Source organism: Balaenoptera acutorostrata, chromosome 11, assembly GCF_949987535.1.
Source record: "Balaenoptera acutorostrata chromosome 11, mBalAcu1.1, whole genome shotgun sequence".
NCBI lineage: Eukaryota > Metazoa > Chordata > Mammalia > Artiodactyla > Balaenopteridae > Balaenoptera > Balaenoptera acutorostrata.
The window spans coordinates 89,702,764-89,727,932 of record NC_080074.1 but is presented as its reverse complement, the minus strand read 5'-3'; the positions used below and the strand labels follow the sequence as shown (position 1 = coordinate 89,727,932).

General features: G+C 35.4%; 1 protein-coding gene across 1 annotated transcript in view; it reads left to right on the top strand.

Annotated features, from left to right (window-relative positions):
- The window catches only part of SLCO1B3 (solute carrier organic anion transporter family member 1B3), a 75,846-nt gene that overhangs the window by 19,704 nt on the left and 30,973 nt on the right, over positions 1-25,169 (top strand). The window contains exons 3-6 of the mRNA XM_007194817.2: positions 11,302-11,443; positions 13,893-14,025; positions 23,837-23,958; positions 25,009-25,155. Of these exons, the coding sequence (XP_007194879.2) occupies positions 11,302-11,443; positions 13,893-14,025; positions 23,837-23,958; positions 25,009-25,155 (544 nt within the window). The remainder of the gene's footprint in view (positions 1-11,301; positions 11,444-13,892; positions 14,026-23,836; positions 23,959-25,008; positions 25,156-25,169) is intronic.

Here is a 25,169-nt window from a genome sequence, read left to right as displayed (position 1 = left end):
CAGAGGAGCTGAATACACATTTATCCAAAGAAGACATACAGATGGCCAACAGGCACACTGAAAGATGGTCAACACCACTAATTATTTGGGAAATGCAAATCAAAAGCACAATGAGATATCACCTTACACCTGTCAGAATGTCTATTGTTAAAAAAAAAAAACAAATAAAAAATGTTGGCAAAGATGTGGAGAAGAAGGAACACTTGGGCACTGTTGGTGAGAATATAATACTTGGAAAACAGGATGGAGCTTCTTTAAAAAGTTAAATACAGAACTATCGTATGATCCAGCAATTCCACTCCTGGGTATTTATCCAAAGAAAACAAAAACACTGATTCAAAAAGATATATCACCCCTATGTTCATTGCAGCATTATTTATGATTGCCAAGATATGGAGCAACCTAAGTGCTCATGGATAGAGGAATAGATAAAGAAGGTGTTGTATGAATATAGAATGGAATACTACTCAGCCATTAAAAAGATGAAATCTTGCCCTTTGCAACAACATAGATGGACCTTGAGGGTATTATACTAAGTGAAATAAGTCAGATGGAGAAAGACAAATACTATATAATTTCACTCATATGCTGACTATGAAATACAAATAAACTAAACACAAAATAAATGAACAAACCAAACAAAACAAAAGCAAACACTATGGATACAGAGAACAAAGTAGTGGTTACCAAAGGAAAATGGGTGCAAGGTGGTGCAAAATGGGTTAAAGGGGACACTAAATTTTTAGTGGTTGGCATGCTGTAGTATATAGTAGAAATATAATGTTGTACACATGAAACTTACATAATGTTATAAAATATAATATTATAAACCAGTTACCTCAAAAAGAAGATTAATTAAAAGACGGTAAAACTTATACTTGAAAGGCAGAAAAGATGTTAGAGGTAGTTTTCAACAAGTTGTTGAAAGCAAAGAAAGATCAAATGTAATTTATAGTATTCAGTCAAAAAATAATTTTGCATCCCAGTTAAACAAGCTAAAAGAATGTCCTTATAACACCAAATTGACATGAAAAATAAACACGTTTTAAAAAGTAAGAGCTCTGAGAATAATAATGTGAAAACAACGAAGGATTAAATAAATTTCCACACATTAATTACTGTATACACTCATCCTATGTTTGCCTGATTTCTTACCATTCCTAAGAATACTAACTTATTAAAGATGTTTCAAATAGAAAATCAGTTAATCAATAATAGTTTGATTTTGTTTTTAACTCAATTCATAGAATCAAAGTAAAATTTTTGAAAGGTCTTCCTTCAAAGGTGAAATTTCTAATATTATTGTAAGCACTATTATATATTTAATTTAAAAATTCAACATTAATAATAAAATATGTTTTCTTGTGGTGCTCATACAAATACAAATTTTACTGGACAATGAGAGTAACAATAAAAAACAATTTACTAAAACAAAAAAATAACGGAGCAGAACGTTTTTAGAACTGATTAAAATGAATTTATAATCCATAATTGTGTCCGGCCTGAGATATTCTACCAGTTGAATTGAAGCTGTCATCAAAAGTTACATACATATGTGAATAATTGAATATAAAAGTTTTGGGAAGAAACTGATCTTTGTTATAAAAATAAGTATCCTTCAATGACATTGGACATATTCATAAATTAATTCTGTAAATTATCATTGCACTTTCCTCAAAATAGATTTGAATTCTTTGATAAAAATATTTAATGAAGAGTCAAAAACTTCCATTTAAAAAATTTTTTGTATATTGCAATTATTGAAATCACAATTTTTGCAAACAGAATGTTAAGAGCTGAACAAATTAATTGGTTAGAGATCATATAATGTACAAAATGTAATTTTGTAATTCTAAAATGGTATTTTAGAATATCTTGACATATGGAAAAATTATTTTAATACATGTACTATTTGAATTGGATAAACGTATATTCTTTATCTGAATAAAAAGTAGCTGAATATACCTATAATTTTCCAGTGACAAAAATTGGCAAATGTTAAAAAAAACATAAGTTTTTCTTATTTAAATATTTTTCAAGAAAGATACTCTAAAGAGAGGCAAAAATGATAGCACCTGTGATATTTAGAATAAAAAATGTACATAGGTAAATATTTTAAAAAAGGAATTGAGAATATTTCCACTTAGCACAATTTGCTGTGGGCTTATTAAGGGAATATTTTCTTCATTAAAAATATTATGATCTACAGAGAAGAGTCAATTGAAATGTTGACAATTTCAAATTCAGTAATCATAAAATGCAATTTTGATGAAGATTCAGATAATTTTTTAAATAAACTAAAATGTTTAATTTGAAAATTATCCTTCAGAAAAATAATAGTGACATAGTAATGGAGATACTCATAAGAAACTGAATAAAATACATGGATATACATGGATACATATTGGTATAAATAAAAATATACTAATATATCCACCAAGAATAATTATACTGTGTATTATTTTTAAATATTAAAGTAAGCAATGAAAAGAAAAAAAATTTAATGTTTCCTTCAATTTACTTGGGTATGTGTTTTTTATTTGAAAAAATTAGAACAATAGTAACAAGCAATTTATTCATCAATAAAATTTCAAAAACTGTTCTGAGCTTAATTATTTTTTACCACTCATTTTGCTCTAAAAATTATTCCAGTTTATATGATAAATTATATATTTACACTAGATATAAGAGAGATACAAACCAAATTCCTATTAGTCAATATACAGCTTCACTAAAGAGGTGTCACTGAGGTGGGTATTAAAAAGTTGAATTCATGGAAACAGCATAGAATGGTGATTGCTAGAAGCAGAGGGTGTGGGAAATTGGGTGATGTTGGTCAAAGGGTATGAACTTTCTGTTATAAGATACATAAGTTCTGGGGACCTAGTGTACAGCATGATGACTCTAGTTAACAATATTGTATTATATACTTGAAATTTCCTAAGAGAGTATATCTAAATGTTCTCACTACAAAAATAAAACATAGGTAACTATGTGAGGTGATGAATGTGCTAACTAATTTTATTGTTCTAATCGTTTCACAATTTATGCATATGTCAATTGCAATGTTATACACATTAAATTTATACAATTTTATTTGTCAATCATACTTCAATAAAGTTGGAAAAATAAAATTACATGCAGTATTCCCATTGCTGCAAATGAAGGAAAGCAGGCAGAGTACTACAAATAAACCAAGTGAGACGTAACAAGGATCTGATTTAGGAAAATAAAGAGATGAAGGAAAAGTGGGTTAGTATATTAGATCCAAGAACTGTTTTGCTTTTCGTGTGTGAAATACTTGTGTTCAAATCACAGTTCTGCTACAGTTTTAGCCTTATTCCCCTAGTTAAATAACTTTGCATCTCTAAACTTCATTATTCTTACTTGTAAAATGAAGAGAGTAATGCATACCATGCAAGGATTTTGTGAGCATTAGAAATAATACTTCTAGAATACCTGGAACAGTCCTAGCAAATACTAGCTTCCACATAACATAATTCACATTCATTTCCTTCCTGTATTAATTGGAAAGAGAAATATCTAGTGGATGGGGAGATATTAAGTTTTCTGTAGGATGTCTGATGCAAACCTTCATCTTTATCTCTGCTATCAAATATTTTTGAAAGCTATATTGACTATTGATAGTTTCTGTTAAGGAAAGTTCGGAGACTTACTATGATCTACATCATAGGAAAGCATAGGTTACAAAGAGAGAACACACACAACACCTATCAGAAAATGTGGCATAAATTAACATCTTGATTATGCATATTATTTCAGATACTGTATCTTTTCTCATTCTTATAACTTCTTTTTACAGTTTTTTGTGTGTGTGAAATTTTCTATTTTCATTCATTGTGAGATAACTTTCCTTTACATCAAAGAGCTCAGTTAGATTTGTTGCTTTAAAATTCTTGTCCAGTAACACTAACATATGTGTAATCTAAGGGTTAGTCTTGGTTGACTGTTATCTTTCTTGAGAAATGGTCACATTTTCTTGGCTCTTCATATGTTGGTAATTTTGAACATTGTTACATTCTTCCAAAGGGTGTTGATATTTTTTGTTTGTTTTACAAGGCAATTAAATTTGTTGACCTGAAACTGAAAACTCTCTCTCTTAGGAAATAGTTCAAATCTCAATTAAATTACTTTATCTATAGGGCTAACTTGAGTTGCCCTGTTCATGAAGAGTTCAGAGGTCAAAAATTTGGACAGTTTATATGCAGAATTTGGGGCTCCCCATTCTCTGGGTCTCTCCTTTATGAGATTCTCCCCTATATTTTAACCTAAACTCTTCTTCCTCATTCTTCAGGCCACAAGGACTGTGATTTTTCTAAAAGAATTTTAGCTTTTGTGAATAATGCTAACTGTGACCTTACCTTAAAGCCATAAGAATGAGAAATTAACCTTAGGCATTTCCTTCTTTTACGGGTCAACCCCTGTCCAGAATCTGACTGCTTCTGTTTGCTCTCCCATGCCTTTGGGTGTTTTTTGTTTTCCCCTCAGACTTTACAATGGTTATTTGCTGCAGGATCAGTCCAGTGGGAACTTATTCAGCTACATTGGAAGTGGAAATAGTTATAAGTATTTAAAAATCACGCTGGGTGTGGTGTGAAAAAGAGTTGACAGTGAGGAAAGAGACACCAGTTAGAAATAGTAGTATTCTGGGTGAAAGATGATGGTCATTTGAGGTAGGAATATAAAGTGAAGCAATATTAAAAAGAGAGATGTTCACAAGAGTAAATATTTAGCTTTGGGGGACTGATTGGATGTGATATATAAGAGAGTAGATTCTAAGTGGTGACACAGGAAAGGAGGTGAAAGGGGAGGAGGAAAAGGATGCACTCTGGACATTAAAATCAAAATGGAGCTCTAATGCAGGCATATTGGAACAGCAGCTTAAACCTCAGCAAAAGCAAGCTTGGCTTAAAATATAGATTTGGCATCAGCAGCATTTAGGTGGCAATAAAAACAATGACAATTTATGAGTTTTTCCAGAAAGAGTATGTAGAATAAAAAGAGAAAAGAGTTTGAAACAGAACCCTGAAATAAAGTTTGGAATAGCCAAAGTACCCTAGGCCTGCTGAGGATAGTTTAAAAAATGATGCAAAAAATAAGATCTGATTCATGCAAACGTAAACAACTCTCAGTTTTGACTGGAAAAAGTGAGAGAGAGTTATGGAAAAGTGAGGATGCAGTGGGGCAGGGGGAGTTTTTTTTAATGGAATAAGCCTGAATATGGATTAATTGTACAGTTATCCCCTGGTAAATCTCAAAACTACTTCCAGACAAAACTCTCTCTTGAGCACAAACCCTGCCTTAGTTGTGTCTATTTGGTAGATGTTTATTTTTAGACATCTCAAATTTGAGTTTTGAAAGGATGATTTCATTGTCTTTAACCCTAAGACTTCTCTTTTTCTCATCCCAAATAATAGTATTACTACATACAATTATACAAACTATAAAACAAAATCAGAATTCTTACTTTCCATTATTCCCACGTCTTATTGGTTCTCCTCTTAAACTTCTTCCAAGTGTGTCTGTAACCTTTTAGTCCCCTCTTCCCATCTCTGCTCATCTTTTTTTCTGAAATCAGCTTTCTAATTAATTTATTTGCCATAAATTCATTTTCCTCATGGCTACCAGAATTAGCCCTCTATAATTTAATCTCCTTACATCACATTTAAAAATGCAGATTGATCTCCCAATGGTTGGCATACTTCTATCCTTATATTCCACCCACAGATATTCTTTCTGTTTTTCAAATGATCTGTGTTCTTTCACTACTCTGGGGCTTTTCATGTGTTTCCTATTTTGTTTTAAATGTTTATTTCTTCTTCGGTTTCCAAGCTTCTATTAACCCCTAAAGACTTAGTTTAAATGTTAGCACATCTATAGAAACTTTGACCTGTGTAGACAGAATTAATCACTTTTTTCTGTGTACTCATAAATTTAAAACTGTATAGCAATTACTGTACTCATTACATTATTATACTGGCATTAATTGTTTATTGGCCCAGGGAAATATTAGTTCTTTGGAGGCATTTATTACATCTTAATTGTTTTTACTTCCCTTCTTACTCTGTGCCTGTCTCAACTCCAAGGTTTAGTGGAGGAACTGCCATATTGTAGTTGTTCAATAAATGTTTGCTGAGTAAATTTGTTTGAGGTTCCTATGAGTTAGCTGAGTTAATCATGGTTGTACATACGGCAATGTAGAAACTTGGAACTGTCTTCTGACCTTAATTCTAAGACTCTTGCCATCATAAACAAAGGACTGACCTGCCACGATTGCAGGTAAATATAGACTTTACCTCTTATCTCAATGCTAGCTGTGTCTTTCTGCCTGTGATATTTTAAAATCTATTTGATTGTGAACATTCGTATCTCTGTTTTGAAATCTCTCAATCTTAAATTCTCTATCCTTATGCTTTGGTCTTTTAATATTTTTCATTGCAGATTTCAGTTTTATTATTATTTAATTTTTTATGTTCTGAGAAAATCATCATATCACTCTTTCTCTGAACTTCAGCCTCACATTAGGAACATGGTTAAAAATGCCCATTTCTCAGGGTTATAGTTAGAGTAAAAGAAAGCACATTTATAAATCTGTCTATATTAACTCATTTCATATCCTTCTAAAATCCTAGCTTATTGGAGGAATCCTACTGTAGCCATTGTGTTTACATCTGTTACCCTTTTCTTCTTTGTAAAACCAATTTAGGATTATACTGTACAAATTTTGACTTTATTGAGTCTCTCTTTTGTCTTGAGCTAATCTTCCTTTTAAGATTGAAGACATGTACATTACAAAATCTTTCTCTGAACTTTTAGAAAGCTGCTCTTATATAGGACAGGTTTTACATCTGGTTATGCTTGTATCTGCTTACTGAGATGTTCTGTTACTTTATGAAACTCCCTCCTCTTTGATTTTACCAATTAGTGTTTTGATGATAAGGATTTAGATAAAAGTTTGCCTCAGTATTTCTTTAATAATCAATAAATCATTTTGCCAGTATGCTCATTACTGATTCTGCAGCACCTGAAATAGTGCCTGACAAAGAATGTGTTTGGCTAAATGATCAGAGTCCTATTTTTATTTGACCGAACTTACAGCCAAAAGCTGAATCATGATAGCTCAGAATGGTAATAAAAACAGACATTTCTCAATACTATGTGCCAAAAATTTTATGTATATTATTTTAATTAATCTTCATAACAATTTTACTGTAATTATCTCCATCTAAAAGCTGAGGAAACTAGGAAATGAGAGGTTTCACTATATGTAAGCTCTGTACCAGATTTATAACCTAAATTTGGGGAATAACAATTATTCAACAACCAAAAAACATTTATTGAATACTTATTCATTATGTGTCAGGCATCTGAGCTTGATAGGGAGCCTGATAACATTTTTTTCTATTTATTAGAGAAGGAAAGGCAGAACTTGACTTCTAGTTCAATATGGCAGACAGAATAATAAGGTTGAAGCCATCTCCTCCCCCTCCAATTTTAATAAATAATGTAAAAGGTATTAAAGGCAACTTGTAGATGTGCTAGAAAACAAGAAGAGATACATTCTGTAAATCAGAAGCTATGAGAGTTTTCTAAAAAGTAAGAAGTAGAAAGAATTAGGCTAAAGAAAGAAATCACAGCCCAAGACAAGTGCAGGAAAGAAACCTGAAAAAAAATGGACATGGGTCCAAGCGTGTTTCAAAGGCAAAAGCCACTGATAATGGGATCAAGAGAGGTCCCAGGGACCACCAACAGGTTGTTGTATAGCGTATTCCACTCAATCAGAGAAAACATGCTTCTTTCCTTGTTTAACATCTCCCCTGATCATCAAATTACCCTCCCCGACTTAGTCCAAGCAGCAAACTGCAGAGACATCTACCCTGGGCAGGAGGTAGTGAGCGTGGGCAGATGCCCTCCTGGGCATATGGTGCAGAACCGTGTCTCAAGTGGCTGGCAACACCATGAAGAAGTGAGGTGCACATATGCAGATTAACTATTAACTACCCTACTGCTAAAGATTGCTGCCTCTCCAACCCAGATAGGCTTCACAAAGACTGAATATTCAGAGACAAGGAAACAGGAGCTTCCATATGTAAAACAAAGCAGACAGGCAAGAATCACCAGAAATTTTCATTCACCACTCTTGAAAGGAGGCAACAAACTCAATAAATTAAAAAATTCTCCCATGGCTGTACACACACACACACACACACACATATATATAATATATATGTTTATATATATATGATTTATTTATATATATATATATATATTTATATAAAAGAACAGAACTTTAAAATAAGTAAAGGGTGGGGAGAGGAATGGAGGAGGGAAGGTTTACCAAGAAGTTCTACATCTGTATAAAACTTAGATCAGCGGACAACAGCACAGTGAAGTTATGAGAAAAAAATGAAATTATGTAGTAATGTACCATTATCCTTCAGCCAGTAACACTTTGAACATATCCAGTGGGACATGTTACTTCTCTCAGCAAAAGGCCATCCACATTTTTTTCAATGGGAAAATGCATTTTTTATTGTGGTAAAACATATAATGTTAAATTTACCATCTTAACCAATTTTTGAAGGTACAGTTCAGTGGTATTAGGTATATTCATATTGTCATACAACAGATCTCTAGACTTTTTCATCCTGCAACACTGAAATTCTATACTTACTAAATACTAATACTCTCTCTTGTCTTCTTCCAGTTTTGGGGAACTGAATTTTTATTTTCTGCTTCTATGATTTTGACTCCTTTAAATACTTCATATGGGTGGAATCATACAATATTTGTCCTTTTGTGACTGGTTTATTTCACTAAGCATAATGTTTTTGAGGCTCAGCCATGTTGTAGCATGTGATAAGATTTCCTTCCTTTTAAGGCTGCATAATATTCCATTATATGTATATACCATATTTTCCTCATCCATTCATCTGTTGATGGACATTTAGATTGCTTCTACCTCCTGGATATTTTGAATAATGCTGTGATAAACATGGATGTGCAAACATCTCTTTGAGATCCTTTTTTAAAGTCCTTTGGATATATACCCAGAAGTGGGATTGCTAAATCTTATGATGATCCTGTGACTCTGGGTAAAAGCTTTACATGCAGAAAGAAAAGCAAAAACAAAGGAACAATATAATAAGCATGGAATGCTTGAGGTACAGCACGAAGACTAGGGTTGCTGTAGGGGAATGACCTAGGACTAGAGTCACAGAAGATGAGATTCAAAGGTAAAATGGAGCAGGGGAGAGGAAAGACCATTTTGTGCCTTGGAGGACTTTGGGAAGACTAGATAGATGAGTGAGATGAAGAACAGGGAATGCTGTCATGATCTACTTTTCATTTTGAAAGACCTTTCCTACCTAATGTGTTGAGAAGAGACTGTAGGGGACCAAGAGCGGAAGCAGAAAGGTCTATTAGGAAACTAATGCAATGACCCATTCTAAACATGATGGTACCTAACACTTTGTAGAGTAGCAGGTAATGAGACGGGCCTGTCTTAACCAGCTTGGGCTGCTATAACAAAATACCACAGACTAGGTGGTTTAAAAAACAGAAATTTATTTCTCACAGTTCTGGGGGCTGGACATCTGAGATCAGGGTACCAGCATGGTTGGGGGTTCTGGCGAGAACCCTCTTCCTTGTTTTCAGATGGCTATCTTCTTGCTATGTTCACACGGCGGCAGAGGGAAAGACAAGAATCCTACCATGAGGACTGCACCCTCATGGCCTAATTATAGGTGTACCCTGCTTTCCAAAAGTTCGCTTTACATCATTCACATTTACTAAAGACCTCCATTAGTACCTGTTTTTGCTAACTGAAAGAATTCCAAAGAGAAGTTTTGCTTTTACAAAAAAGATGGTGGAAAAGCAAAAGTAGCATTTAGCCTTTGTTTTGCAGCGGGCCATTAAAGAGGCAGTGGGCACCTCGAGCAATGACAGCAGCACCTCTAATCTCCTTCCCTGGGAACTGCATTCAGGATCTCAGCATCAAGCTGCCATAGATTTGAACTGTGTCTGTGAGCATCTCTGCTTTATCTCAGTTTATCTTGTGCATTTGTTAGCAAGGTGTGTCCTAAGGTAATTGCTTCTTCGCCATTTTGGCTTATGAAAATTTCAAAGGAACGCTCTACTTTTGGATAGTGGGGGAAACCTATACACCCAAAGGACCCATCTCCAAATATCATGACTTTGGGGATTAGAGTGTCAACATATGAATTTGGTGGAGACACTAATATGCAGTTCATAACAGGATGATATATATTTTTAAACTTTTTATCAATATTTTATATTGGAGTATTGGTGATTAACAATGTTGTGTTAGTTTCTGGTGTACAGCAAAGTGATTCAGTTATGCGTATACATGTATCTATTCTTTTTCAAATTCTTTTCCCATTTAGGTTGTTACATAACATTGAGCAGAGTTCCCTGTGCTATACAGTAGGTCCCTGTTGGTCATCCATTTCAAATATAGCAGTGTGTTTAATACTGGATGTAAAAGGAATTTACTTATGGATATAAATGTGGGCTGTAAGAAAGATGAATAAATAAATTTTGTTAAAATTAAATTGAAAATAAAACATCTATAACCAGTGGGCTTGAAAGTCTTCTATTTTTTTTAGAACACTGACTATATTGCTTTGTTGTCTTCATTTTAATTTGGTTTTCTCCAATATTAGCGAGGTTTTATAAATGAAAATTTTTTCAGCTGACTTCCTGGAAATACTACCTTTGAGAATGACTAGCTACTCCCCTCACAGTTCTCCTTTGCTATTCATTTGGGACTAAAGAATAGCTTGTTACCATGGACATCTCACATTATTATCTAGCTTCTTAGAAATCAGCTAATGACATTAATTAAAAAATAACAACTTTGACTGTCCTGCTCTAATAATCTGATGTTGTAACCAAGTTAGAAAATGAGGGACTTCCCTGGCAGTCCAGTGGTTAAGGCTCTGTGCTCCCAATGCAGGGGGTGCAGGTTCCATCCCTGGTTGAGGACTAAGATCCCACATACTGTGCAGCACGGTCGGAATAACTAACTAAATTGGCTTTAAAAAGAAAGGAAGAAAGAAAATGGTGCTTTATTGGTACAGTGATGTTAACGTTAAAAGGACTAAGAAGTACCAACTGGAATAGAAGAAAGGTGGGTATGCTTTTTATGATAAAAATATTACTAAGTAAAGAAGAAAAGCTATTTTAATTCTATGCATATATAAGCATTATGTGATCTTATGATTAATTGTTTTTCCCTTTCCTTCTGCTTTTTCTTAGATGTTCTTGGCAGCCCTCTCACTCAGTTTTATTTCTAAGGCACTAAGTGCAATCATTATGAAAAGTTCCATCACTCAAATAGAAAGGAGATTTGACATATCATCTTCTACTGTTGGCTTAATTGATGGAAGCTTTGAAATGGGTAATTTTTGTTTCTGTTTTGATTATTACTTAGTAACGAGATTTGCAGAGGTAAAAAAAGTGTTCACATATGCTCTACACCACTGATCCTTAACCAGGGGTAAATTGCCCCCATCTCCACCCCCTGCCCAGGGGCAATTTGGCAATATCTGGAGATATTTTTGGTTGTCATCACTGAGGATTAGGGAATGCCACCGGCATCTAGTGGTAGAGGCCAGGGATGCCTTGAAACATCCCACAATGCACAAGACAGCCTCCAAAACAAAGAATTACCTAGTCCAGAATGTCAAAAGTATAGAGGTTAAAAAACCCTGATTTACACAAACTCATTGCCTGCAAACTAATATTTTGCAGGGCTAAAACTTCTCTTTCTCAAGATGCCCTAGTGCAAAAAAAAGTTGGAGAGAGGATTATGATTCTGATGATTTGAGGAGAGGAGAACAATTTTGAAGCAATCTTTGTTAGGGTCTACTGTTGAACTGGGTATAAAATTTGGGGTTAAAAGTCTTTTTTTTTTAGAACATTGAGTATATTGTTTTGTTGTCTTCATTTTAATTTGGATTTCTCTAATAATAGTGAGGTTTTATATAATTAACATTCTTTTCTCTTATTTTATGAAGTGGTCGCTGATTACCTCTGCCCATTTTCCTTTTCCCCCCACTTTTTAATGATTTGACGGGATTCAAAAATTATGTCTGTTGTATAGATTACACATATTTTTTACAAGTTTGCTCTTTATCTTTTAACCTTTTAAAAATATACTTGTTTATTGAATATTTAAAAAATAATTGTATAAAGGAAGACCCATCTATCTTTTTGTCATGAATTCTGCCTTTTCATGATTCAGAGACTATTACACCATATATATCCTTCACTTTTCCACCTTCTAGGTTTAATGAAACCATCTAGAACTTTAGTATTAGACTGTGATTAGCTTTAAATTCTAATTCATTGTATATCTCTTTATATTGAGGAATTGATTCTTATTATCTTTGTTAAATTTTGTAGCTATTTAAAAGCAATTATTTGGACATGGTTATACTTTTTATTCGTTTCCTTCTTAACACTATTTCTTGAACCTTATGACTTCAAGTCTCATCTTTAGTTTTTCTGGAGTATATCTTCAAGTAGTTTTTTTTTTTCCAGAAATAATTGAACATAAGACATACTTTCTGAGCTCTTGCATGTTGGAAAATGTATTTATTTTACTATCATAGTCAACTGATAATTTGAGTATGAAATTAAAACTTCAGAATCTTTCTTTCTCAGAACGTTTAAAACATTTATCTACTGTGTTATAACACAATATTATACATAAGAAATCATTACCAGTATCATTGTCATGCACTGATAGGACCTCTTCCTTATGCCTGAATTTCAGAAATTTTACCAACATATACCTAGGACAATCTCTTTTACATTATTTATGCTGTAGAAATGTAGAAATTTTTATCTGATGCCTTAAGCCTTCCTTTAGCTCAGGAAATTTATTTTCTATATTTAAATTTGTTCCTTCCCCTCTATTTTCTTCTGAAACATATATGAATATTAAATTTTCTGGCTATTTTTTCACTTTAAGTTTTTCTTTCTAAAATTCGACCTTTTTTTTTTTCTTGAAACTCCAACAGTCTTTGCTGATGCCATCTTTCATCTTATTGTATCAGGTCCCAATATGTACATTTCTGTATAGTATTTTAAATTTGCAACAATACTTTATTGTTCTCTTATTATTTTTAGTCTGCCAGTTCTTCAAATTCTTCATAAAATTTTGCTTCACTAATATCGCCAAGTAATTCAAGTACTTTAGTTCTTATCTAAAGTCAATTCTGCTTATTATTAACACAATACAACTTTATAGTGAGTGGCTTAAGGTAAGTGAGTTTTATCTTAATTAAATTACCCAGGGACTTCCCTGGTGGTGCAGTGGTTAAGAATCCACCTGCCAATGCAGGGGACACGGGTTCAATCCCTGGTCTGGGAAGATCCCACATGCCACAGAGCAACTAAGCCCATGAGCCAAAACTACTGAGCCCACGTGCCACAAGTACTGATCCCACGTGCCACAACTACAGAGCTCGTGTGCTGCAACTACTGAAGCCCGCGTGCCTAGAGCCCGTGCTCCACAACAAGAGAAGCCACCACAACGAGAGGCCTGCGCATCACAACAGAGTAGCCCCAGCTCACCGCAACTAGAGAAAGCCCGTGCACAGCAACAAAGACCCAACACAGCCAAAATAAATAAATAATAAATGAATGAATGAATAAATAAATAAATAAAAGGCAGAGTCTATTTAAAAAAAAAAAAATTACCCGATCTTTGAGGCATGGTACCATGTCTTATGCTCTATTTGTATCCATTCTGTGGCCTTCCATTCTACTGAACACAAAACTGGACTCAGTCACTGTTTGCTATAATCAATCATATTAAAATAATTTTGTTTTCTTTCTAGGAAATTTGCTTGTGATTGTATTTGTGAGTTACTTTGGAGCCAAATTACACAGACCAAAACTAATCGGAATTGGTTGCTTCACTATGGGAATTGGAAGTATTTTGACTGCTTTACCTCATTTCTTCATGGGATAGTAAGTGGCTCTATGCCATCAATGATCATTTCCTTGTAAATTAAAGGTAGAATTTCATTTTTTTTCCTTTTAAATAAGCAGTCCCCTTTTGAGAAGAATATCCACTAAGTGTGTGTAGAAATGGAGTATATTTTCTATGTAATAATTAAATTGTTTTATCTACCATGACTCTCATTCATATTAAAATATGAATAGCAATAAATGAGTAGTTTCACAGAAAATAAATAAGCTTTTTGTGACTTTTTAGTATGATATGTATTTCATGTCTTTGCCTACAGGATTTTGATAATATTTAATAAGTCTTTGTTACCAAACTCCGGTCCAGCTGCTCACCACTCGAAAATCAATACCTGAGAGGCAATTGTTGGTAGAAAGGCAAGTTGCTTCTAATCAGAATGCCAACAATCTGGGGAGAAGTTGGACTCATGTCCCCCCAACCAACTCCCATGATTCTGTTTGGCTATAAAAGTTTTTAAAGGGAAAAGGGAAGTAATGTCAGTTAATCATTGAGATAGAGGGTCAAAGTTGTCACCATCCCCCACTGTGTGCAGGCTTGTTGACTTCTTGTGATGTTTCTTTAGATGTTATCTTGTTCACACAGTTTGTTCATGAGATTACTGAAGGGAAAGCTAGGGAAGAGATCTGGTCATCTGTTAATTACTCATTCTTCATTTCTACTTCTTTGATCTACAGAAAGAACCAACAGGTTAGGCAAGGTATTGTGTGATCAAAAGATTTGAAAGGTGTGCTTGGGTTGGTGATGAGTAGAGTATGGGGCGCCTGATTTAAATGTTAGTTACAATGTAGTTTTGCTAAAGTGACAAGACAAAGGGGCCTCCTGCAGAAACCTCTTTCCTGCCAAAAGTTGCTTACAACTTCACCACTCAACTCACTGCAGTATGGGTTTTCCTGCTACCATCTCCACTGAGACTTCTTTCTAAGTCACTGTGTAGTTTTAATTAGAGTCAGATACTAATGACAGAAAACCAAAAATAGTGATGGCTTAAATAAGATAAGAGCTTATTTTTTACACACAAAAAATGTAGCCAACCCAGCTTTGACTGGCCTTGACTTCACGGTCTAAATTGTGGCAATGTTGTTCCTTGCAACAGGATAGAAGGGAAGAAGAATAAGAAGAAACAGAATGCACACAGGCTGAGACTTAAGAAATATTTTCAGAAGCATTAACACTTCTACCGACTTCACATTAGCCAGAACTTTGTTACACCTCACATTCAGATAGAAAGTCATTGGGAAAAATAGACTTTACTTCAGGCGTCCCCTTCCCAGCTAAAGATCCCAGGTTCTGTTACCATAGAAGGAGAGAAGAATGGATATTGAGAGCCAATGAGCAGTTTCTGCTAAAGATATCAATTACTTACTCATTATCAATGCCAACAGCCATGCCTTTTGGTTACTATATTAATTACTCTATTTGACCCTCATAAGTTCTTTCTTCTTCCTGGTGCTGTTCCTTCTTATTTTCATCATCTTACTCTCTCTTGATTTATTTTCTCTTTTTGGCTTCTCCATCATGCCCATCTTTTCCTTCTGCTACTGACACCATAAGGTCAGTATTGCCTAAGCTCCCTCTTCAATCTTCTTCACTTTTCATTCTACATGATTTGTGTGGAGTACATGCATTAAATGTAACTATCACTGTACACAGTGAATTTATCTTATACTCAAGATCTATATAACCAACCACCTCATGGGTATCTCCAACCTAACATCCTACAAACATTTTGCATCCATATATTCAGAACAGAATTCATCCCTGTGCCAAAACCAGCTCAGATTTTTCACATTCACTCTTTCAGCAATGATTCATTTAGCCACAGAGGAACTCAAACTAAAGTCAAGGGTCTCATCCTAGACTTATTTTTTACTTCAATACACATGACCAGTGCTCACCAAATCTTGCTTATTCTGCCTGCTATCTGTCATAGTTGTTGCCCTTAACCTGATAGAGGATTCTATCATCTCTGGCCTGGACTTTTTGCCTCCCAACTCAACTTCATTCTAACTCATATTCTATACTACAGTATTGATTTAAAAAATAAGAATCTAATTATTTTACTCCCACTTAAAACTCCCAATATCCTAGAGCAGTATTTTTCTTTATTTCTTAGTATTTATTTATTTATTTTGGCTGCACCGGGTCTTACTTGCGGCATGTGGACTTCTTAGCTGCAGCATGCAGGATCTAGTTCCCCAACCAGGGATCAAACCCGGGCCGTCTGCACTGGGAGCTCGGACTCTTACCCACTGGACCACCAGAGAAGTCCCGTATCCTAGAGCAGGATTTTTCAAACTTCAGATCCTGAACCACTCATGGACCAATAAATCAATTATGATTATTAAGACCAACAATTTTTTAATAGGATAGGATAGGATAGAATAGAATAGAATAGAAGAAAACACAATGAGAGCGGGGATAAATATTATTCTGTGAAACTTTTGTTTTGGTTGTACATAAATTTGTGAGTGTGTGTGTGGATATCCATGTATTGTGATTGTGATGCAAAATGTATTTCTCATTGTTAGTAACAGTCAAAGTATTGAAAGCCTTTTGCCTATGAATTACTATCTAGGCTCATTTGCATATCTAAGCTCATTTGCATATACAGGTCACTCACTGATTTGGTCCTTGACTACCTTCCTAGCTTCATTTTACACTGCTTCCCATGACTGAGGACCACACTCTAGGCCTACAGTTTGCCAAATGTGCCATAATATGTCATAGCTTTGTTCATAGTGTTTCTACAGCTTTGAATGATTTTCCTTCTTTGTCTGTCTATTAAACCCATATCCATCTTCAAGACACATCTCATATGGAATCCTCACTGTGAAGTCTTCTCTAATCCACACCTTTACCAACCTGCAAGCCAAGCTGATAATCCCTTTTTCCTTTACGACAACTCAGGGTTTATCTCTGGGCTTTCTATCCTGTTCCTTTGATCTATATTTCTGATTTTGTGCCAGTACCATACTGTCTTGATTACTGTAGTTTGTAGTATAGTCTGAAATATGGGAGCCTGATTCCTCCAGCTCCGTTTTTCTTTCTCAAGATTGCTTTGGCTATTCAGGGTCTTTTGTGTTTCCATACAAATTGTGAAATTTTTTGTTCTAGTTCTGTGAAAAATGCCATTGGTAGTTTGATAGGGATTGCATTGTATCTGTAGATTGCTTTGTGTAGTATAGTCATTTTCACAATGTTGATTCTTCCAATCCAACAACAAGGTATATCTCTCCATCTGTATCATCTTTAATTTCCTTCATCAGTGTCTTATAGTTTTCTGCATGCACATCTTTTGTCTCCTTAGGTAGGTTTATTGCTAGGTATTTTATTCTTTTTGTTGCAATGGTAAATGGGAGTGTTTCCTTAATTTCTCTTTCTGATTTTTCATCATTAGTGTATAGGAATGCAAGAGATTTCTGTGCATTAATTTTGTATCCTGGTACTTTACCAAATTCATTGATTAGCTCTAGTAGTTTTCTGGTGGCATCTTTAGGATTCTCTATGTATAGTATCATGCATCTGCAAACAGTGACAGCTTTACTTCTTCTTTTCTGATTTGGATTCCTTTTATTTGTTTTTCTTCTCTGATTGCCGTGGCTAAAACTTCCAAAATTATGCTGAATAATAGTGGTGAGGGTGGACAACCTTGTCTTGTTCCTGATCTTAGTGGAAATGGTTTCAGTTTTTCACCATTGAGAACGATGTTGGCTGTGTGTTTGTCATATATGGCCTTTATTATGTTGAGGTAAGTTCCCTCTATGCCAACTTTCTGGAGGGTTTTTATCATAAATGGGTGTTGAATTTTGTCAAAAGCTTTTTCTACATCTATTGAGATGATCATATGGTTTTTCTCCTTCAATTTGTTAATATGGTGTATCACATTGATTGATTTGCATATATTGAAGAGTCCTTGCATTCCTGGGATAAACCGCACTTGATGATGGTGTATGATCCTTTTAATGTGCTATTGAATTCTGTTTGTTAGTATTTTTGCATCTATGTTCATCAGTGATATTGGCCTGTAGTTTTCTTTCTTTGTGACATCTTTGTCTGGTTTTGGTGTCATGGTGATGGTGGCCTCGTAGAATGAGTTTGGGAGTATTCCTCTCTCTGCTATATTTTGGAAGAGTTTGAGAAGGATAGGTGTTAGCTCTTTGCTAAATATTTGATAGAATCTGCATGTGAAGCCATCTGCACCTGGGCTTTTGTTTGTTGGAAGATTTTTAATCACAGTTTCAATTTCAGTGTTTGTGATTGGTCTGTTTATATTTTCTATTTCTTCCTGGTTCAGTCTCGGAAGGTTCTGCTTTTCTAAGAATTTGTCCATTTCTTCCAGGTTGTCCATTTTATTGGCATGTAGTTGCTTGTAGTAATCTCTCATGATCCTTTGTATTTCTGCAGTGTCAGTTGTTACTTCTCCTTTTTCATTTCTAATTCTATTGATTTGAGTCTTCTCCCTTTTTTACTTGATGAGTCTGGCTAATGGTTTATCAATTTTGTTTATCTTCTCAAAGAACCGGCTTTTAGTTTTATTGATCTTTGCTATCGTTGCCTTCATTTCTTTTTCATTTATTTCTGATCTGATCTTTATGATTTCGTTCCTTCTGCTATCTTTGGGGTTTTTTTGTTCTTCTTTTTCTAATTGCTTTAGGTGTAGGGTTAGGTTGTTTATTTGAGATGTTTCTTGTTTCTTAAGGTAGGATTGTATTGCTATAAACTTCCCTCTTAGAACTGCTTTTGCTGCATCCCATAGGTTTTGGGTCGTTGTGTTTTCATTGTCATTTGTTTCTAGGTATTTTTTGATTTCCACTTTGATTTCTTCAGTGATCTCTTGGTTATTAAGTAGTGTATTGTTTAGCCTCCATGTGTTTGTATTTTTTACAGATTTTTTCCTGTAATTGATATCTAGTATCATTGCATTGTGGTCGGAAAAGATACTTGATACAATTTCAATTTTCTTAAATTTACCAAGGCTTGATTTGTGACCCAAGATATGATCTATCCTGGAGAATGTTCCATGAGCACTTGAAAAGAAAGTGTATTCTGTTGGTTTTGGATCGAATGTCCTATAAATATCAATTAAGTCCATCTTGTTTAATGTATCATGTAAAGCTGTGTTTCCTTATTTGTTTTCTCTTTGGATGATCTGTCCATTGGTGAAAGTGGGGTGTTAAAGTCCCCTACTATGTTTGTGTTACTTTGATTTCCCCTTTTATGACTGTTAGCATTTGCCTTATGTATTGAGGTGCTCCTATGTTGGGTGCATAAATATTTACAATTGTTACATCTTCTTCTTGTATTGATCCCTTGATCATTATGTAGTGTCCTTCTTTGTCTCTTGTAATAGTCTTTATTTTAAAGTCTATTTTGTCTGATATGAGAATTGCTACTCCAGCTTTCTTTTGATTTCCATTTGCATGGAATATCTTTTTCCATCCCCTCACTTTTAGTCTGTATGTGTCCCTAGGTCTGAAGTGGGTGTCTTTTAGACAGCATATATACAGGTCTTGTTTTTGTATCCATTCAGCCAGTCTATGTCTTTTGGTTGGAGCATTTAATTCATTTACATTTAAGGTAATTATCGATATGTATGTTCCTATTACCATTTTCTTAATTGTTTTGGGCTTGTTATTGTAGGTCTTTTCATTCTCTTGTGTTTCCTACTTAGAGAAATTCCTTTAGCATTTGTTGTAAGCTGGTTTGGTGGTGCTGAATTCTCTTAGCTTTTGCTTCTCTGTAAATGTTTTAATTTCTCCATCAAATCTGAATGAAATCCTTGCTGGGTAGAGTAATCTTGGTTGTAGGTTTTTCTCTTTCATCAGTTTAAAAATGTCTTGCCACTCCCTTCTGGCTTGCAGAGTTTCTGCTGAAAGATCGGCTGTTAACCTTATGGGGATTCCCTTGTATGTTATTTGTTGTTTTTCCCTCACTTCTTTTAATATTTTTTCTTTGTATTTAATTTTTGATAGTTTGATTAATATGTGTCATGGCATGTTTCTCCTTGGATTTATCCTGTATGGAACCCTGCACTTCCTGGACTTGATTGAGTATTTCCTTTCCCATATTAAGGAAGTTTTCAACTATAATCTCTTCAAATATTTTCTGAGTCACTTTCTTTTTCTCTTCTTCTTCTGGGACCCCTATTATTCAAATGCTGGTGCGTTTAATGTTGTCCCAGATGTCTCTAAGACTGTCCTCAATTTTTTTCATTCTTTTTTCTTTATTCTGCTCTGCAGTAGTTATTTCCACTTTTTTATCTTCCAGGTCACTTATCCATTCTTCTGCCTCAGTTATTCTGCTATTGATCCCTTCTAGAGAATTTTTAATTCCATTTATTGTGTTGTTCATCTCTGTTTGTTTGCTCTTTAATTCTTCTAGGTCCTTGTTAAACGTTTCTTGTATTTTATCTATCCTATTTCCAAGATTTTGGATCATCTTTACTATCATTATTATGAATTCTTTTTCAGGTAGACTGCCTATTTCCTCTTCATTTGTTAGGTTTGCTGGGTTTTTACCTTGCTCCTTCATCTGCTGTGTGTTTCACTGTCTTCTCATTTTGCTTAACTTACTGTGTTTGGGGTCTCCTTTTCACAGGCTGCAGGTTCATAGTTCCCGTTGTTTTTGGTGTCTTTCCCCAGTGGCTAAGGTTGGTTCAGTGGGTTGTGTATGCTTCCTGATGAAGGGGACTAGTGCCTGTGTTCTGGTGGTGAGGCTGGATCTTGTCTTTCTGATGGGCAGGTCCACGTCTGGTGGTGTGTTTTGGGGTGTCTGTGACCTTATTATGATTTTAGGCAGCCTCTCTGCTAATGGGTGGGGTTTTGTTCCTGTCTTGCTCGTTGTTTGGCATAAGGTGTCCAGCACTGTAGCTTGCTCGTCGTTGAGTGGAGCTGGGTCTTAGCATTGAGTTGGAGATCTCTGAGAGAGCCTTTGCCATTTGATATTATGTGCAGCCAGGAGGTCTCTGTGGACAAATTTCTTTAACTTGGCTCTCCCACCTCAGTAGCACAGGCCTGACACCCAGCTGGAGCACCAAACCCTGTCAGCCACACAGCCCAGAAGAAAAGAGAGCGAGAAAGAAAGAACGAACAAAAGAAAGAACGAATGAAAGAAAGAAAGAAAGAAATTAAAATAAACTTATTAAAATAAAAAATAATTATTAAAAATTAAAAAATTTAAAAGTAATTTAAAAATGAGGGGAAAAAAAGAAAGAGAAAGAAGAGAGCAACCAAACCAAAAAACAAATCCACCAGTTATAGCAAGTGCTAAAACCTATACTAAAAAAAAGAAAAAAAAAACACAAAATAAACAGACAGACAGAACTCAGGACAAATGGTAAAAGCAAAGCTACACAGACAAAATCATACAAAGCATACACATACACACTCACAAAAAGAGAAAAAGGAAAAATATATATATATCTGTATATAAAAAACAAAGGAGGAAGAGAGCAACCAGATCAATAAACAAATCTACCAATGATAATAAACTCTAAATACTAAACTAAGATAAACATAAAACCAGGAACACATTAGATGCAGAAAGCAACCCCAAGTCTACAGTTGATCCCAAAGTCCACCACCTCAATTTTGGGATGATTCATTGTCTATTCCAGTATTCCACAGATGCAGGTACGTCAAGTTGATTGTGGAGACTTAATCCATTGCTCCTGAGGCTGCTGGGAGAGATTTCCCTTTCTCTTCTTTGTTCGCACAGCTCCTGGGGTTCAGCTTTGGATTTGGCCCCGCCTCTGTGTGTAGGTCGCCTGAGGGCGTTTGTTCCCCGCCCAGATAGGAGGGGGTTAAAGGAGCAGCTGATTTGGGGGCTCTGGCTACTCAGGCTGGGGGAAGAGGGGTATGGAATGTAGGGCAAGCCTGCAGCGGCAGAGGCTGACGTAATGTTGCAACAGCCTGAGGCACCATGTGTTCTCCTGGGGAAGTTGTCCCTGGATCATGGGACCCTGGCAATGGTGGGCTGCACAGGCTCCAGGAGGGGAGGTGTGGATAGTGACCTGTACTCGCACACAGGCTTCTTGGTGGCTGCAGCAGCCTCAGCGCTTCATGCCCATCTCTGGTGTCTGCTTAGATAGCCACAGCTCGTGCCCATCTCTGGAGCTCGTTTAGGCTGTGCTCTGAATCCCCTCTCCGCACGCACCCCGAAACAATGGTCTCTTGCCTCTTAGGCAGGTCCAGACTTTTTCCTGGTCTCCCTCCTGGCTAGCCATGGGGCTCTAGCCCCCTTCAGGCTGTGTTCACACAGCCAACCCCAGGCCTCTCCCTGGGATCTGACCTCCAAAGTCCGAGCCTCAGCTCCCAGCCCCCGCCTGCCCCGGCGGGTGAGCAGACAAGCCTCTCGGGCTGGTGAGCGCTGGTCGGCACTGATCCTCTGTGCGGGAATCTCTCAGCTTTTCCTTCTGCACCCTTGTTGCTGCGCTCTCTTCCGTGGCTCCGAAGCCCCCTCCCACCCTCCGTCTCTGCCAGTGAAGGGGCTTGCTAGTGTGTGGAATCTTTTCCTCCTTCACAGTTCTTTCCCAGAGGTGCATGTCCTGTCTCTATTCTTTTGTCTCTGTTTTTTCTTTTTTCTTTTGCCCTACCCAGGTACTTGGTGAGTTTCTTGCCTTTTGGGAAGTCTAAGGTCTTCTGCCAGTGTTCAGTAGGTGTTCTGTAGGAGTTGTTCCACATGTAGTTATATTTCTGATGTATCTGTGGGGAGGAAGTTGATCTCCACATCTTACTCCTCCGCCATCTTGAAGGTCTCCTTTATTTTATACCTAGTAGTTTGTACCTCTTAACCGCCCTTACCCTATATTCCCCCCTTCCCCCACTCCTCTTCCAACTGGTAACCACTAATTTGTTCTCTGTACCTGTGAGTCTGTTTTTGTTTTGTTATATTTGTTTTGTTTTTTTTTTTAGATTCCACATGTAAGTGAAAATATACAGTATTTGTGTTTCTCTGCCTGACTTATTTTATTAAGCATAATACCTTTCGGTCCATTCATGTATTTTTTTTTTTTTTTTTTTTTTTATGTCTGTGTTGGGTCTTCGTTTCTGTGCGAGGGCTTTCTCTAGTTGCGGCAAGTGGGGGCCACTCTTCATCGCGGTGCGTGGGCCTCTCACTATCGTGGCCTCTCTTGTTGCGGAGCACAGGCTCCAGACGCGCAGGCTCAGTAATTGTGGCTCACGGGCCTAGTTGCTCCGCGGCATGTGGGATCCTCCCAGCCCAGGGCTCAAACCCATGTACCCTGCACTGGCAGGCAGACTCTCAACCACTGCGCCACCAGGGAAGCCCCATTCACGTATTTTTAAATATCAGCATTTGTCCCTATTCTAGGTCCATTCTATTGTTCCTATTAAGTGCTTCCTTATCAAATTGAAATGGATTAGAACTTTTTAAACTAAGTTTTGAAGAGTCAGGCATATGACTGTGTGTGATTATAAATTGATTTTGAAATTTTAGATTGTAACCATCTTTGAAGATAATTCAAAAGATTGATAAATACAGTTAGCAGTTTTTTAAAAGCATGAAACCAAGATATTTCATATGTTGACCAGAATATAAGCACTCCTAGGATGAGAGCAACATGGTACTCCACCTTGCCTGGGGAGTATTGCATATTTCTTAGTGAACACTCCCATTTCACTGTTACCCATCACCACTCCTAAAATATAAGCTGAGAAACTGACAGAGTATCCAGATAATTTGGAGAAGAGAATGGTGCAAATAAAGGGGAAAATTCCTCTGTATTTCTGGGAAAAGTGAAAATGCTCAGTAAATATAGTGATGTTCTTACAGTTACAGGTATTCTAAAGACACCCCTATTAATCCATCAGAGAATTCAACATCAAGCTTATCAACTTGTTTGATTAATCAAAATTTGTCACTCAATAGAACATCACTGGAGATAGTGGGAAAAGGTAAGAACTGAACTGGCACTAGTGAATATTAGTGTCACTAAAAAATATTATAAAATTTAACAATTGAATTACATCGTTAAAAAACGATTGTGATATCCATTAGCAAAATTGATTTAAAAGACAAATAGGAAAAACATTTGCATCTTATGTATGTAAGACAAAAATCATAGTGTTAATATATATTATATATAAAGACCTTCTAGAAGTAATAAGAAAAGAGGAATATTTTGATACAAAATTGGCAAAGAATATTGCAATTAATATAAAGAGGAGGAAGTGGTATAAATATGTTAAAACAACTTTACTCTTTAAGAAAAATTCAAATTATTACACCAATTAAAGATTTTTTACCTATTATAACACAAATCATGAGTTTTAATTATAAATTATAGTACTAGTTAAATATTTTCCTACCTACTAGATAGGAAAGATTAAAAATAAAAAGAAATGAGGTAGAGGATAAAGACAGATTTTATGTATTATGGGGAGTGTATAAATTTCTCTTTTGGAGGTTAATTTTCAATATGGTAAAGAACAAAAATATGCACATCTGCTTAAATCAGCAATTCTACTTTTATTGCTTTATCTTAAGGAAATAATCAGGAATGTGCAGAAGGATTTATTTACCGTTATAGCCATGGCATCCCTGTTTAACAGAATGAAAAATTAGAAATATTGTGTGAGTACATAGAAAAAATTGATTAAATAAATGATGAAACTTATTCAGCACACTATTATGCAGTCATTAAAATTCTGATATGAGAACATAAAGAATATTATGCATATTTTTATGTTCACTAAAAATGTGAAAGATATAAACAAACATTAGAAGTGGTACTCTGTGTGTGGGGGGATGGCAGATAATTTTTACTTGTTTTCTTTGTGATTTTCTGTATTGTCAAATTTTGTAACGTGACTATAAATCATTTTATAATTAGAAAAAAAGCAAAAAAAATCTTAAATGAAATAATTAAAGGGTTAAGTTAGTTGACTTTTCAACAGGAATGCTAAAATTAATGTTTAAGATAAAACACTCTCTTGTCTATGTAGGTTGGGAAAAGGAATCTGGGTCACATATGTGGATATATATTCTATTGGGTAATATGCTTCGTGGAATTGGGGAAACGCCCATAACACCCTTGGGGATTTCTTACATCGATGATTTTGCTAAAGAAGGACATTCTTCTTTTTATTTAGGTAATGTACAGAAA